This window comes from Platichthys flesus, chromosome 23 (assembly GCF_949316205.1).
Source record: "Platichthys flesus chromosome 23, fPlaFle2.1, whole genome shotgun sequence".
NCBI classification, from domain to species: domain Eukaryota; kingdom Metazoa; phylum Chordata; class Actinopteri; order Pleuronectiformes; family Pleuronectidae; genus Platichthys; species Platichthys flesus.
The window spans coordinates 2,762,104-2,778,595 of NC_084967.1; the positions used below are offsets into that span (position 1 = coordinate 2,762,104).

Genomic DNA, 16,492 nt, shown 5'->3' on the forward strand with positions numbered 1-16,492 from the left:
TTATTTCCCATTGGTGGGAAAGAACTGTTAGTTGTTACAGTTTTAAGGCTGTGTTTACTGTATTATTGATCTTGATATTGATATTGAGCTGTGTTTGTGGATGTCTTACAAGGCAATCTTTACGAAAAAAAGTTGATATAAATGGAAGAAAAATTAAAAACAATTGATATATTTGAACATTCAACTGTGTTATTACCTTGATTTATTATATTTAATTGTAACTCCGATTATTTTAGGAGATTGGAACCTTTTTTTCATTCCTGTATAGATATTTGAGCCACTTAGATTGTTGAAGTAACACTTACTTGTTTTTTTAAGTGCAATCGGTTTGCATGGTTTTAGCAAGTAAGTCAGATTGCTGTTCAAGTAAATATAACTTAGAAATGCTAAGTTAGTCCAACTTAGATAATTGTGTTATATGGACTAAACACAGAGTAAATTTCACATGCAATGACTTAGTAGATTAAAATAGGAATTCTGAGTAGTCTTTACTAAGTCGAGAGTACATCTAAAGTAAGTTATCAAGCACACTCTACTTGATTGTTTTAGTTGCTTAAACTCATGTATAAGTGTACTCTAATAAGGAAGCACTAGTTAGTACAACTTAAAATACCTAGTTCTCTTTACATGTTTTTTTAAGTGCAACCAGTTTGCATGCTTTTTTAAAGTAATGATAACTAATTGGATTTTACAGTGCAATGACTACAACAATTTTTGTTTTATTCCAGTCCATCAGGCAAACCCTTGCTCCTTCGATAGAGGCCATCCTCTGTCAAGCAAAGCACTCTCTACTGCTTTCACTAAACCAGAGTCATAGACCTCGCATAATTTTCAAACTTACTACTCGAGGGTCTGCATTTGGATTTAAGGTCAGAGGTCTAGACTACAAAATCACATTGAATCAACTTACTTATAACTTATATGAGTTGTATATATAAGAAACATAAATTTGAGTTCAATATAGTCCAAAATATATGAGCTTAGCAGATAGATGGCCTTGTGTCCATGGAATCAATTGCATGAACCTGAAGCCATGAAAGGTGCTACTGCCAGACGAAGACACTTAGCACCGACGTGATAACACCTCAAACGTCACTTCGCTTGTGATTGGGACGGCACGAAACCAATGCAGACAGGGGTCAGACCAGTTTGTCCACATTTGCTCCTGGCTAAAAAAAAATTCTTACAAATATATTTACACTGTTTGTAGAAGTTTTCTGCTAGAGATAATGCTAGAGGCTTTCCAAAATACTGTGTAGATTCTGTGTGACTAATTTACACAATTTACTTATCAACAGAAATGTTATTTAAAAACAGAAAATGTTTAACCTCATAATATATTATACTATAAGTAAATATACTATAAGTAAATAATTAAAGGTTTTTATCAGACTGATTTTAGGAGACTGATTAGATAACCCCATTGCACCTTTAAGACTGAGTGGAATTGTTAACTCTACCTGGTCTGTTTTCATCAGAACATTTCCAAAAATTCCCCAAATGTTCCAGATATATGACACAGAGTTGAAGTATGACTGTGTGTCCTCTCAGTCTCTTGTAGCCACAGCCAGGGAAGGCTATTTCCCTGGCTGTGGCTCAGTATTTTATATATATATATTTGTGTGTATCTACATATATTTGAAAGAAAACAAAATAGCAAAAGCAAAATAGCCCTTAATGGACTAAAGATTTAATGCCAAGAAAACGAGGGACATAGAAAATAAATCCCCATAGAATTTAAAAGGAAAATCCTCAATTAAAACTCATAAAACCTTTTAAATGGTACACTGTTGTGATACATTTCAGCAATTACCCTAGGATTGACTGTAATCGGTGGTTTTGGAGAAGTTCACAACAAGAAATTCTAATTCATTACAAGTATAAAACTAACACTGAGTAGTGTATATAAAAGCAAATATACACGTCTTGGTAAAGTATGTCAGTTTAAGGTTTCTGTCAATAATACTTGGGGGATTTCAGCTCAGACAGTGTGTAACACCTCAGAACTACAAATCAAACCATAGCTCAGGACTGCTACATTACGTACAGTGGTGACCAGCTTCAACTGTTCGCAGTAAATCTGTTCCGTCTTCACCAACTCCTTGGCTGTTCGGCTGCGTTTCCTCTCCCAGCGGTCCCTCTGCTCCTGGATAGTGCTGCATTGACCGGTTAGGGAACTCATGGTCACGGTGATGAGGACACTGCAGAGACACAGGCAAGCAGGGCAGACCAGGTTTACAGTGAGGCATTGTCTTAATAAACTGTGTGTAAGTGCTGTTAGTTTGGATTTGCTTAAAAGATCATTACAAACTTTTGTATCTTAAAACCAACTAACATATCCTAATGTATATGTATTAGAATAGTTATTAATTATGCCAAGCAGGTTTTGGTTTTCACCTGTGTCAGTTTGTTCTACTTAACAGATTCGATCAAACTTGGAGGAAAGGGGTCTTGGCCGAACCCAAGACATTTTGGTGCAGCCACTGATTAAATGGCAGGTCGAGTTTTTTTATTCACTCGAATAGGGATTTACATTTTAGTATATTTTTCAGGGGATAACTCATGGTGATTGCAAAAATATCTATTAGAGTGGGATTGATTTAATGAGTTGATACAATAATGGATCCGGTTTATTAAGCCTTAGTTAGTAGAGGTATGCACTTGTAATTACTCCTTCTGCCTGTGCAGTGGCAAACTAAGAGATCCCTTACTACTTTGACTGAACAGATGTCTGTGCAACATGTATTCTAATGTCCAGCTAATGGTAACAAACAGTTTGCGGAGCCTGATGTAGACAAGTCAAGTGGGTATCTTCTGTCCAAGTTCCAGTCTTACAAATAATGTTTGCTCAGTTCAAAGGAGCAAGCAAAATAACAAAAGCTACACATATTTATAACACTGATGACAATTTCCAGGAGCTATGAAGTTTGATCTTACGGCATTTTGATGCCTTGAGTAAATAACAGTTTCCTTGAGTTTCATGACACATTTTTTTGTGTACACCAAAATACATAAGACTGATTCAAATATTTTTTTTCGTGAAACTCTGTAAAAAGCAGCACCAGAATGTTAATACATTACATAGATGTACACCAAACGTTTCTATACTTCTGTGTAGCGACTTTGTCACTTTAAGGCTACATACAAGCTAGAGGTATTACTTAGTCAGTATCGCTCGAATCTGTCATTATAGGCGATAAAAGGAGACATCGCAGAAGAAGTGAACATGTTAACGTTATTTTCCCAACTGCGCAGTTTCGTTAGAGTAAGAAGGGGTTTGTATTTACATGAGGAGTCTTCGTGTGGTTTCTGTCTCGCGTGTTGAGGCGATCAGCTGCTCCTCCTTCAGGTAACGTCTCCGATTTTTGATCCAGGCGCTCTTTTCTCCCTCTGCTTCCTGCTTCCGGGATGCGGTGTACACGAGCACGCTCATTGGCTGCTCAGAGACGACAGCAGGAAAGGCCTCCCACTCTGTGACGCGGCTGCACGGAGCTGCACTGATACCATGGTAACTACCACAGACTGCATATAAAATTATGACTTAGTGGTTGTAACTAGACCATAATATGAGCCGTATTTCAAAGATACACTCTATCTGCTCCACATGTTATGTTTCATTGCAAAGGGTTTGTAAAGCATTTATGTTGCAAAAACAAATTGTTTTATTCTGAAAAAGGCAAAAGAAAAACACCTTTCTATCTCTTTTTTGTTGATGACCCACATGCTTCCAAAAGTAAAAGACAGCACACTCTATGTTGCATTACCTTTGTTTCCCTCGTAGTTCGATTTGAAGGAGTTTATTCAAAACATAATGGATTTGCCCTTAAAACCACCACAGTTAAATGTGAAAACATTTCTTTATGTAATTAAAATGCGCAAATTGCCAGAAATATAACAAGAGCAAGACCTCATTCTCCTCAGCCGTAGCAGCAGTTTATTGTGTATTCAAAATAAATGAATCAAGGGAGAAGAATACACCAAGATTTTTTGCCATTTTACTTTTTTACTTTAAGCAACTTATCTTCAATCGGGAGAAACACTGCTTAATTCATCTCAAACATGTTTATTCTGGGTTCTTTGGTTCTGGGTATCCAGAGTTTGGGGAATTGTGTTTCAATGTGCAGATTGTGAGGGTTAGTGTCTAAGTGAATATTTGTCATGATTTTGTCCCTGATCATTCGAAAAAATAGATCAATCCATCTTTCCATGTTTTCAATCAGCAACTTCATTACAAATATGAACAATAAATGAGACTAAGAAAACTTTTAGAAGGCAATTTTAATTTAGATTTCATTTGAGGTTTCGAAATAAATAGATGGGATTTAATCAAGTCCTGTCACGAATTGAAAATTGTCATAGTAACATTTATTCTCATAATATTAAAATAGGAAAATGTTCTGATGAAAAAATCGTTCATTGTGTTGAATAGAAAATTGGAACAAGTTTCTTTTTTTCTCCTTCAAACCCAGGCGCTGAGAAATAAATTCAAAATACTTCAGACTTTGTGATGAATATGTATTTTCTTTTAAGCCTTATAATTTTAACAAATAATGTATCTATGTTGTCGATCCTATTTTAATGTTTAAAATGTATGTTACTATTACCTACTAGGCCCCTATATTGCATCACTTTATATACATTTTTTACAATCTTTCATGCTAGATATGGTGATCTGATTCAACATATAATACAGGATTAAACAAACAAGCACATAATGAGTCGGGCATAAACCTAAACAAATATCCAATTAAATTTGCACAAAACAGTTGACACATGGGCTCCCAGGAGATTTAAAGCCCCCTGGAATGCTTGTGATCCAGCTTTCCTTATTCACTCAGGCTCCTAAATGTAACTATTAGTCATATACATGTTTTTTTATGTATAAGACTCAACAGTTGCGTGAACTTTTGGTCATCATGTTTTCTCGGTTCTCTTTTGGTTACTTTTTCTGACTCATTCCCAGACCTTCAACAGTGTTTTTTCCTGTGGACTTGTAAAGTTGTATCTTTTATTTATTTATCTATTTGAGGAAACCTTGAGGAAAGATACAACGTAACTGGAAGCCAGTGGTGAGAGCCGGTGTGCCGGGTGAGACCGGCTCCAGGAGGAAGTGCAGCTCCAGCACTTTGTAGCTCATTAAAGATAAAAGTGATGCCCTCAGTAATCAGGCTGTGACACAGGAGGCTGCAGAAGGAAATCCACGAGGACTGAGGACTTTCAAGTGAAACAAAAAAAAAGATGCATTTCTTTTCTGCAGCGTATCCCAGGCTGCAGTTCATGTTGCCTGCAGCTCCTCAGAGCAGCGAGAACACTGACATCTAGTGCTGATAGAGGCCAAGTCCTGCTGCAGGACAGGACACGTCTGAGAGGGGCTGCGGTGGTTACCAATTGTTTCTCACCATTGACCATTTATATTATTGATCATTGAATTGTGGATTGCTGGTAACTTTATTGAATTCACATCTAGACAGTGGTTTGAGTGGCAAAAACACAAACTCCAGGGGTAAAGGACCAATCAGGGGTTTCTCTATAAAAGGTCATGGTCTTAACTCACATACTGTGATCGAAAATGTTGATTGAGATGTGTTTGTTTGTTTATTTATTCTAGATGGGACCACCACAAGATGTCCTCAATCTTTCCCCCCCATCATTAGTCACCTCAGCAGCACACACATCGGCTAGCCTCCTATCTGCACCTGAACTAGTGATCCCCCTGGACACTAGCTACCTATGTGAACGGCATTCACCTACCACTGGTTCTTCAAGGACTTGATCATTTCCTGTTCCCACAGACAGCTGGCCTGCTAACCTCTGATGTGTTTAACAGTTGCATCATCTTAGCGTCCAGCAACAGTGGAGCATCTGCCATCAATCTAGTACCTGCTCTCTGCCTATCGTCCACCCTCCTAGCCTTGAGTCTGGATTCCAGTTAACTTTAGTTAATGAGCTGCTTTCAGACATGCACTGAACTCAAAATAAAGTCCTGACATGATCCAGAAGGGCTATATATAAGGATGCAAATTTCCAAATGAGAGGCTGCTGTCATTCCCCAGAGCTTCTGCTGCCAGGCCCCAAGAAAAAACCTTGGACATTGTCCGAATGAGACCATGTGAAAACACAGCAGGAGATTCTCTGAAGGGGGACCCTTTTGTTGGACATTGTCCAGAGTTCATGTCTGCAAACAGCAAGTCTCCATTCTACTTTCAAGCAAGCTAGAATCACACTTGCTTACTTCCTGGCTGGATCATACTCAAACTGAATTGGCTGTACTCGCCAACACCAAGCCCAATGCAAGGTGTTCCAATATCTCCCTGTTCTGCCTTCCAGCTACCAGCCTCCACCAAGCGTTCTGGTTCCCACCTGCTGTGGTCTTTAGCTGGCCACTTTAGGCTTGATGGAGATTGAGAATTCCAGCTGCAATCTATTTCCTCTGGACTCCTGCATATGGCTGATGGACCTGATCTCCACTCTTCTGCCCATCCTGGATGTCCTGCTTGCTTTCCTGCTATCTTCCTGCTCTTTTAGATAGTCACCGTGGAGTCTTTATAATGCTTTTAAATGTTTCTACCTTCAATGTTTCCCCCCATTTGTTCCATCTTTCTCCAGAAACTCTTCCAAACATCCCTGTTTGCCTCCCTGGTCTTGAGGCTGCCCAAATGAGATCTCCTGCTTTGCCATTTTGCATCCCTGAGTTTTTCTGTTGGACTCTGGAAGGCCCTCCTTTGTGTCTTTGCTCTGTCCGGGAGTAGGTGGGGTGGTCTGACCTGTTTTTGTTCCGCTCCTCGAACCGCTTGTCTGCGTCGAGATCCTCCCTGTCTCTGCCCCACAAAGTAATTTTAACAACACTTCACCTTATCGTCATAGTGTGAATGTCACATCAGTAAACACTACAGTTCAGCATGTGATGTTAAATCTATCCAATCAACCGTAAGCAAAATAATGATTTGAATTAAATTATTATTAGAAATAATACTTTACATTATACAGTCAGTATAAAGGGAAAAGCACTGCTTTACAATACATCATTATTAACTATATATTTACCCTTTTTGTACACATTATCTTGCTTAATTAGGGAAGTAAGAGTCATGTCAAAGGAAATATTAAAGATACCAACCTTGTTATATTGTTCTTAGAATTTTTAAGAGATACCTAGTCTGACTCACTGCATGTAGCCTGCAATTGGTCATCTTGGGCTTTGTGTCGGCCATGATGATGGGGGTTGTTTTTTTTTATAAAAAAAAAAAAAGGAGAAGGGCTTAGTTCCCCGATAGCTGAACAATATGGGTGCAGACAGACCTTTCTCTTGCTATGACACAGCACTGAGGAGATAGATCTGACTATGTGAGACAAAGCATGGCTAATTAAAAAAAATGTTTGGCAAGACCATGAAGAGATCACATGAAGAGGCACATTTCACATATGAAATAAAGAATTAGATGAGGAAGTCATTACGCTGCGACAATAACTTCATGTGACAATGTAATATGATCTCTTAGTCATTATCCATAGAAGAAGAGGTGAAGATTAAGTCACGAGTTGAATATGTATTTTAATTAGATTTAATTAAAGTTCACACTCATCAGTTTCATGGTGTATGAAGTCCTGTCTTCATGCAATTTTTCACATATTTCATGCGAATAATATTTGAGTGGATTTATACTGAGGCAGAAGTGATCAACTCTCAGCAGCCTTCTGCGGACTAGGGGCCGGATGTCCAGGCTCTGCAGGTAATCTGGCAGAGTCTAAAGAGAGTGAAGCAAAACTGAAGCAAATTGCTGAACAGATAAAATGCATATTTAATGAGATGATTATTAAAATGCACGATACTGGTAGAACCATTCTTTATTGTTTTCAATTTTATTGTGTTTCCACTACATTTAGTATTATAATAATTGGCTCCATAACAGATCGGTGCAAATTAGGCTTCTTTTGCCTCGAGGCGATGGAGCAATGAACAGTGCAGGAGACCACAGACAAAGGGTCCTTTTTTTTACCTGAGGATAGGAAGAAAAAAAGTAACAGCGTCAATAATCTACACAAGTGGAGGAGCTCTCCCAAGGTTCTGGAGCCCTCCGGTGTATTATTCATATCAGCTATTGCCAGAGGACTCATAATTGACCTATGCACTTTGTAAAAAAAAAAAACTTCATGAGATGAAAGAATGTGATGTTTTGTAATTCAACTTTTGAATTCAACTCTCCCCAATCCAATAGTATTGGATTGTAAGCCATGCATTATTCAAGAGATAGGAGGCAAGTCTATCTTAGCTGGAAGATGTTATATGAAACAAGGTTTCAAGACCAAGAGATATCAAATGATTTGGCTTTAAAAGAAAATAAGAAACCAAAACAAATAAAAGTCACATCAAAATAAATAGGAGCACTGTTGGACAGAAATCTCCTAAGTGACATCAGGGGAAATAATTCTGTCAAATAGCACTTTTTCCTGCAGGATGCCAACACGAGATGTGAACACAATCTTTTTAAGTGTTTATTGATGTGGAATCCCATTATCTGTCTTTGCTGAAGGGGGGCAAAGGCTTCATTTATGTATCAATACTTCCCCGCCAGCACTTCACTTAACTTCTCAGATGTAATTAACAATGTTTTTGTCAAATTGTAATCATGGCTTCAAGTGTTGACACTTTAGATGTGTTTCTGGGCTGTTCCCAAGTACATCGGTGTATCAGTTAGATTTTAATCACAGAAGCTCTCATGTTATTGTTTCTGTGTTTGAATGACAACTCCTCAGAGCAAAGTATCTGTTGACAAGAAAAGCATGAATGCTTCAAATGTATAACTGTCACAGATTTTTTGATTGGTAAACCTGTGGCTGTAGAAGGGATAGAGCCTTGCCAGGGACATTACATTCCAAACAAAAACAAAATCCCAAAACACGAACAGAGTGCAATTGAAAAAGGAGAGTGTTTTTTAGCGATGTTCAAAAGCAATTAGCTTTAATTGCTCATTGTGTGCCTTTAGTAGCCTTGGTTAAAAACTCTCAATCATCATTTGGAACCTTGCACTTCACACTCCTTTGCTGCTTTGTGTTTCATAGAACGGTGAGCTCATTAAAGCAAAATGACCATTTGGCCTTGGGAGAGGAAAAAATAATCCCATGGTAACAAACAGCTGCACAATATTAAGTGACACTCAAGTGATGGAGGACCATCAAAACAGCAATGTGTTTGCAAAACCCAGCGGTTTTCATGGATAATGGTAAACTGTCATGCCCGCAATTACTGAAAGCACAGGATGGCGTTTTTTTTTATGTGTGACAGTGAGGTTTGCTGCTAATTGATGGTCAGGGACACTAACTCACTCAAGAGCTGTCGCTCAAGCATCAGACAGACAAGGTCTGGGGGGCTGCAGAAAATCTCCAGGATATTAAAACACCCCACTGAAGCCCCTCTTTGTCCTCTGTGTCTTTTAAATCTGGCTCCAAATAACCACACAAAGGTGCCGCATACTTTTACAAGAAAAACATGAGGGGATGTGGGGCAGAAAAAAATTTAAAGGGTTATTTTCCCCCTCAATATAACCAAAAGATACTGACGGACCCACTGTTATTGCTGCAAACTTTATACCTTCCCACTCAACTAAACAGACTCATTTCATTTATAAGTTTACATATAACTGTGTTATAATATATATATTAAGTCACAAAACCAAGGCATATCCTGCAAAAGATACATGTATTTCTGAAATGATAATCCATCTATCCATTATATTCCCCTCATCTGGGTTCAGGACGTGGAGAGTAGACCCCCCCCCCCCCCCCCCCCAGCCATGCGTTCCAACTCTTCCTGGGGGATCCTGAGGCGTTCCCAGGCCAGATGGGATATGTTGTCCCTCAAGTGAGTTCTGGGTCTGCCTCGGGGTCTCCTCCCAGTTGGGTTTACCCGGTAAACCTCAAATGGAAAGCGCCCAGGGGGCATCCTGACTAGATGCCCAAACCATGTCAGCTCCCCCCTTTTCAAGGGTGAAGGAGCGGCGGGATGACTGAACTCCTGTTTATGTAATCTGCTCCTGTTGACTATAATACTTTTAAATTTAGTTTTCACTTGTGACCCTCTAACAATAAAGCTGTGTCTGTGTGGGGCCCATTGTAATTGTTCAGGGTCAAGATGGTCATGTTGTATTGAGCTTGCAGCTTTTTGTTTATAGCTTATTTCTTTAAAAAAATCCCCCCATATTTTCATCCCAAAAGTACGCAACTAATTTTGATAAAAGATAGATTCATTGTTGGATATATGAGATTTAATGACCACTTAATCCAATTGCTCCACTAGGTTCCCTTGCTCATTGGGAAAGAAACAACATAGCACCATCTCCTACTTGCTGAGACCTCAGGGATGTTCATACCCTCAAACCTGTAAGCTCCGTACACCTGGAGTGCCTCACATTCATGGCTATTGTTGCAAAAGCGTTGCACAACATGACTCATTTAGCTGTACAGGTCAATCAGCCACATAGAAACCTTGCACCCAGGGGCTGCTTTTGGTATCCTGAACCACTGCTAGTCCTCCTTCCACAATGCTGTCCCAACCCCCTCCGCCAATTGTTAATCAAATCAAATCACTCGTCAATCGTACTTCTGCCCACCTATAGGCAGAAGCTAAAGCCAGAGGTACCCGCAGCAACTTTCGAAAGATAAGATGTAACATGAAATATGATGAATATGATTTTAAATGCTGTAATTTGGCTTGTAACAGATAATGTTTCTTTTATGTATGCTAGTATGCAAGAGATAGGAAAGGGATACAAACAGATAGTAAAGCTTTACTCAAAATGATTGTTGACCTATTGTATAATCTTTTGAATTTTATCATCAGAACCAGACAAACGTGTTGGTTAGCGCTGCCACAAGAAAGTGTGTTTGGTCCTCATAGAGACCCTGTCTTCCCCTGGGTAGTTGATGATATTGAATATTAATTAAGAATATGGACCATTCATTGACAACAGTAATATTAAACTCTTTAAAACCAGAAATTGTCTCCCTCAGGGCCAAAGATTATGTAAAACAGGTGGCTGTCCCTTAAATGCCTTATCTATTTCAAATTAAAACAGTGATTTGAGCTGTGGAGGTACATATGACTGGTAAAAACCTTGAAAAAACCTTCATGACACTGCAGCTCGACTATCAACACTGGGGATGAAGCAACTGGACTAGAAAACCTCTTTTATCCCAATATTATTGGTTTATTCTCCAGAGATATTGTTGATTTTCAAAGCCAATCTCTTTTTAATCATTCCATTCTTTGCAAAGAGAATGTGGTGTTACTGATAATATTCTCCAAACATAGTATTCCTGCCTCGGATGTATCTTTTGTAGCTTTCATAATTCACCAGCGATCAAATTAATCAGTTATGGACAGTTACATTATTTCACATTTTTTAAATTGAATTAAGGTATTTACTACATTAGTTCACCATATCACTCTCAGTTACATTGAATCATTACATATAAAACAACTGACAATGTTTATTGTAATATTTTAATAATTAACACTAAGTGGTAGTTAAAAAACGCTAATGCGTAATGCCAGGGTCACATTGTGTGCATCTGCAGCACGTAACAGCTACTAGACAATGAAACTGTGGTGACGATCATTAACACTGTCTTTTGTGCTGTGAACCGTAGGTGGTACGCTGTGAAAATAGGCGACATGTGCTCAAATGTGCGCCGATATGAAAAGCAAGTGCGGGACACTTGCTTTTCATGAAACTCAAACAGGCTTCAGACAGCATGCGCACCACTTTGTGCATTTGTCATCAGAACAACAATCGTAATATTATACACAACATATCATGCCATGCCAGCTGTCAATGCAATAAGAGGTCTGTCTGAGAAGTACAGGGAGATAAAATCCACAACCAGATGAACATATATCAAGTTCACCAGCTGCCTCCGTCTCCTCTTCACAGGCTCATCTTGACAGTTGATGTCAGGAAGTGCCTGTATTTGCATTTACAGAATTTATTGGCTGACCCTGTGCCTGTGCTTAAGTACCTGTCTTAACACGGTTTGTTTGGCTGGTGCATTTGCTGCTGCATTAAAATATGCTGCTCTCTTAATAACACATGTAGTACGAGTAACGTGAAACAACAAGACCACAATGCAGTTCAGCAAAGCATGATGTCACCGCAATCACAGCCTTTGTGGGAGTCTTGCATAAAAAAGGTGAATTTTGTGAATTTTAGGTAGCTACTACACAATATGATGAATACACTCAAGTCATTAAGTAACAAAGTCATTAATAACGCAGCAACAGGATGGCCGGTTCCTTAAATATTTTGTTTGATGCTGGACACATCCTGAAACAGGAGTGATTTCATTTCAGGGGAAGACATAGTTTATTTTACCCTTATTTAACCGAGCTTCATCTGCGTTTCCTTTTTCGTGAAGGGTATCTGTTATGGAAAAAGCAGTGAAGGAAATAATCACAGAACAGTTATATTACTAATTAGAAGTCTATTTCATTTTGTTCCATTAATTGGCTCATTTGGACTTGTTTCTGAGCTGAAAAAGGCACCAATTCAAATGATGTAATGATTTTTTATGGGTTTGCCGCCACATCCCAATAATTACACATTTCCTTGAGCCGCAGTTTGGATGAAGTCATTATATTGGAATCAGGGGAGCCATACAGACAAATAGAGTCACTCCTTTAAACTGGAGAATTTCTGCACTTCTCAATCAGACGTTGTCAGATGCAACCTGGTAATTCAAATCATCATGTTATCTCTCACTGTTTTGCGTGTTCTGGTTTCCATGCTAATGAAGGGATTACAGGAAACCGATGAACATATGTGGATGGAAAGGCCGAGTTGGCCTGGAGGGTACAGAGTGGTAAAAGAGAACTGTTGTGGTATTGCAGCATAACAGCAAACAATTGACAAACGCGGTGATATAGTAGATTATAAACCTTAATGAATATAATCTGGGAAGATGTTGACTTTAAACTAATAAGGTCGAGAGAAAAATAGACCTGAGCTACACGACCCTCTCTCCATCATGGGTTATGACCTGGATATGGAAAAGACTGCAAAACCATACAAGAGGTAAAACCTTGCAAATCCTTTACATGTTTTGGAGAAGGAAACTAACACAGAGCGAGAGCGAGCGAGAGCGAGAGCAAGAGCGAGAGAAGTAGAACATCAGGAAAGAAGCAACGGCAGTCAGGAGAGAGAGAGAGACGTCCCAGGACGGCCAATTGTCCAGCACAGAGTAAGAGGTAGAGTAAAAAGAGAGGAGGGAGGGGAGACAATAGGGGGATAGAGGGAGAGGGAAGAAGACACACACACACATACACATACACATACACACACACACACACACACACCATACAGTGTCATGTGCTTGAGGGAATCAATAATCAAAGGGTTAGAGAGATGCAATGCTTATTCTAAAGCTTACAGCAGTTTCGTCAGCAAGACAATGTAGACTGCACTCTACGTAGTATGTTTGATGGATTCACTGAGATTGAAGCTGCTGTCAGACCTCCACTGAACTCCGGATAAATCTCCTTAAATAATCCGGAGAGGTTTTATGTGAAAATGCAAATGTTAGAGTCAGAGGCTCTAGACCTTTATTGGAGTTTTCCTACAAGCCCACTCATAAAACTCTCGATAATGTCCAAATAATCCCACATTAGAATACAGCAGGAGATTATCCATGTTTCTAACATACGACAGAAGCAAAACAAAGCTAAAACTAAAATCACAAATATCTAAGGAATAGGTGACTTATACATGTAGAAGTTACTACCGAACTTGGAAAGTTATGTCTGGCCTCCTGCATGCTTCACCAACCTTCACCAAAACGTTTGAGAGATTTTTCTGTTGTTGTGAACGTATCTGAGTTATTCATATGTGTCCGGACTTGTTATAGACCAGTGGTGGGAGAATGGTAACAGGTGTCAGTCCTGAGGTCATAGGAAAATAAGACACTAACTGAAGGTTGATCAATGGTTATCCAAATGAGTCGCAAAGAGGAACAGATTGGTCCTCTTTGACGGATGAGTTGAAATGTCTGCTCATAAACAACTAACTCTGACCACTTCCCCCTGATAGCGAAACCCATTGGTTTTTGCAATAGAGCCCCTTTCCAATGTTCTCTAATGTCCCATACTCGCCACTGGTGTTTATAGCGCTGGACTGGAACATCTCTCTATGCTGATGACCTTTCGCTATATGTCATAGACCCAGGTAATTGTGAAGACGATATTTTGCAAATCTTGACAACGTTTGGATCATCCTTGGGCTATAAGGTAAACATCAGTAAAAGGAGGTGGTTCTCTTTTAATGAGTGTTTCCTTGCCAAGCAGATTCGATCAGGAGCTCTACCATTTCAATTGGTCCACTGAAAAAGTAGCTCACCACTTCGAACTAAAAATAAATCCAGTTGTGCGAGTTGTTGTCAGACAAGCTTGTGAGGTCAGTGCTGACTGACTGCTTGTTTGCATCATGAAGCACAGCGCTGCTCCCCCCCCCCCCGCCCCCGCCCCCGCCTAATGATTTCTCTCAGGCTCAGAGTATCTCCCCAAAGCTGGATCCCCCAATGGGCACAGGAGCCTTTAAACTCAGCAGAAAACCTATTTACCCGCAAATGAAAGCACTGCAGTGGGGTGGCGCAGGAATCCGTAGTTGCTGAAAAACAGGGCAATTACTTGGAAAGAGTGAGGCAGGGGAATAAGCCCCATCCAGAGAGTAGGCGTGGCATGTAGTCAAAACTTTGTGTTTAGAGACGAACAGGGTGGAGGTTGGAGTGTGGGAGGGGCACACTCTTAAAAACTTCCTCTTAAAATGAGTGAAAAGTGAAGATGAAAAAGAGAAGATCTGAGAGTGATGAGAGAAAAAAAAAAGGAGAAGCCTTGCAGGTTCATTACATCATAGAGGATGGAAGATGTGTCTGTGTTTGTGTGAGTGAGTGAGTGGAAGCAGGAGATACTGTGCATGCATAAAGGCAGTCAGAAATGGCCGCTCTCCTGCGGGAATTGCTCTGTTGTCTCTGACTAATGTGGAGATCGACAGGCTCGGGGGAGGGAGCCACGAGTTTGATTGGGTGTTTCGGGCTTTTTATAACAGTCCCAAACCCCCACACCACCCATCCTACATTCCACGTCGCACCTTTTCAGGGAAGCTTCCTAGAGATAGCAGGAGGGAAGCTGCTTCCGATGTGCCTACCCCTTTGGAAGTGTTCGCCCGTGGGGAACTCGAACACGGAGGGTTGTCAACAGGGATACCAGCCGCTGAGGGAACGGCAGAACCTACTGTACTGGCTGGCTGAAAGAAGAAGATGTGATTGATAATGTTACTTTAGGTGTGTACATGCATCTCATTTACACTTCCTCCACAGCTCGAGGGCCGTGTTAGCCACTGAGAGAGGCGGTGTGGGCCTGGCTGTGATTCACTGGATCTTTCTGTACGTACCTATTGTATGTTTACTGCTACATGTAATTAAATCCATCAGCTCGGACTGATGCTCAGTAGCTCTGGTTCTTCTGGTATAGGTGTAAACCACATTGTTGTGGACAACTCGGGCCAAAATCTGGGCTATTGGCTCGATAGCACTTTACGATGCAGTACATACATTGTGTGTAGTAAATGAGCATCTATTGTTAAAGGGTAGGTCGTCGATAAGTATGACTCTTCAACAGGGCTATGAAATGGATAATGATAAGACAACACTATATTGATTAGTCACAAGTTAATAAGTAGTTCATCCTTAATCTACAGATGAGCACAAAACCCATGATGTATTACTTATGACTATTGTTACGGGTCCCAAGATTGGGACCACAGCAGCAAAGTTAAATTACTGACCTGTAGAAAACAGTAAGGATGCAGCAGCAGAAATGAGACGATGCATTCACTTCTTTACCCAGACAGCATCTTATTAAAATATAACACAATTTCAATTACAAACATTAACAATATAGAATTAATAACAGCCTGTATGTGTGTGAGCTGATCTACACAATGTGTAAAGTAAACAATATTTTTCTCAACAACCTCCTGCAAGACGACAGGCAGGTAAAAATAAACACCTCACAGGCGAGTGTAGCTCCGCCCACCTAGTGGCGCGAATCTCACTCGCCTCACTGCCCAGCGGAGTTTCTCAGTTTTTACACATCTTAAATACATAATCAAAACAACATTAACATAACTCAATGACACCTGTGGTGATCATGGGAAGCTTTAAGAGGTAACAAAGGTGACTCTCAGTCACTACTGACCTGTAGAAAACAGTAAGGATGCAGCAGCAGAAATGAGACGATGCATTCACTTCTTTACCCAGACAGCATCTGGCATGTGGGCGGACGTCCCCCCAAAGAGAGGTACGGGGTGCAACCGCTCCCATGCCAAATGTTCCACCTGGGTGCTGCGGTCATTCACTGATCTCTCTACTTATATTATTAGGAATAACCTTAAATGAAAATGACTATTAAAGTAATTCAAAAATTACAATTACTATTAAAGTAATC

At 39.9% G+C, this 16,492-nt stretch overlaps 1 protein-coding gene across 1 annotated transcript in view; it reads right to left on the minus strand.

Annotated features, from left to right (window-relative positions):
• The window catches only part of arhgef39 (Rho guanine nucleotide exchange factor (GEF) 39), a 50,531-nt gene extending 47,137 nt beyond the window's left edge, over positions 1 to 3,394 (minus strand). The window contains exons 1-2 of the mRNA XM_062382480.1: positions 3,288 to 3,394; positions 2,048 to 2,201 (exon numbers count right to left, since the gene is read on the minus strand). Of these exons, the coding sequence (XP_062238464.1) occupies positions 2,048 to 2,182 (135 nt within the window). The 5' untranslated portion in view covers positions 2,183 to 2,201; positions 3,288 to 3,394. The remainder of the gene's footprint in view (positions 1 to 2,047; positions 2,202 to 3,287) is intronic.
• Positions 3,395 to 16,492: the final 13,098 nt, after the last annotated feature.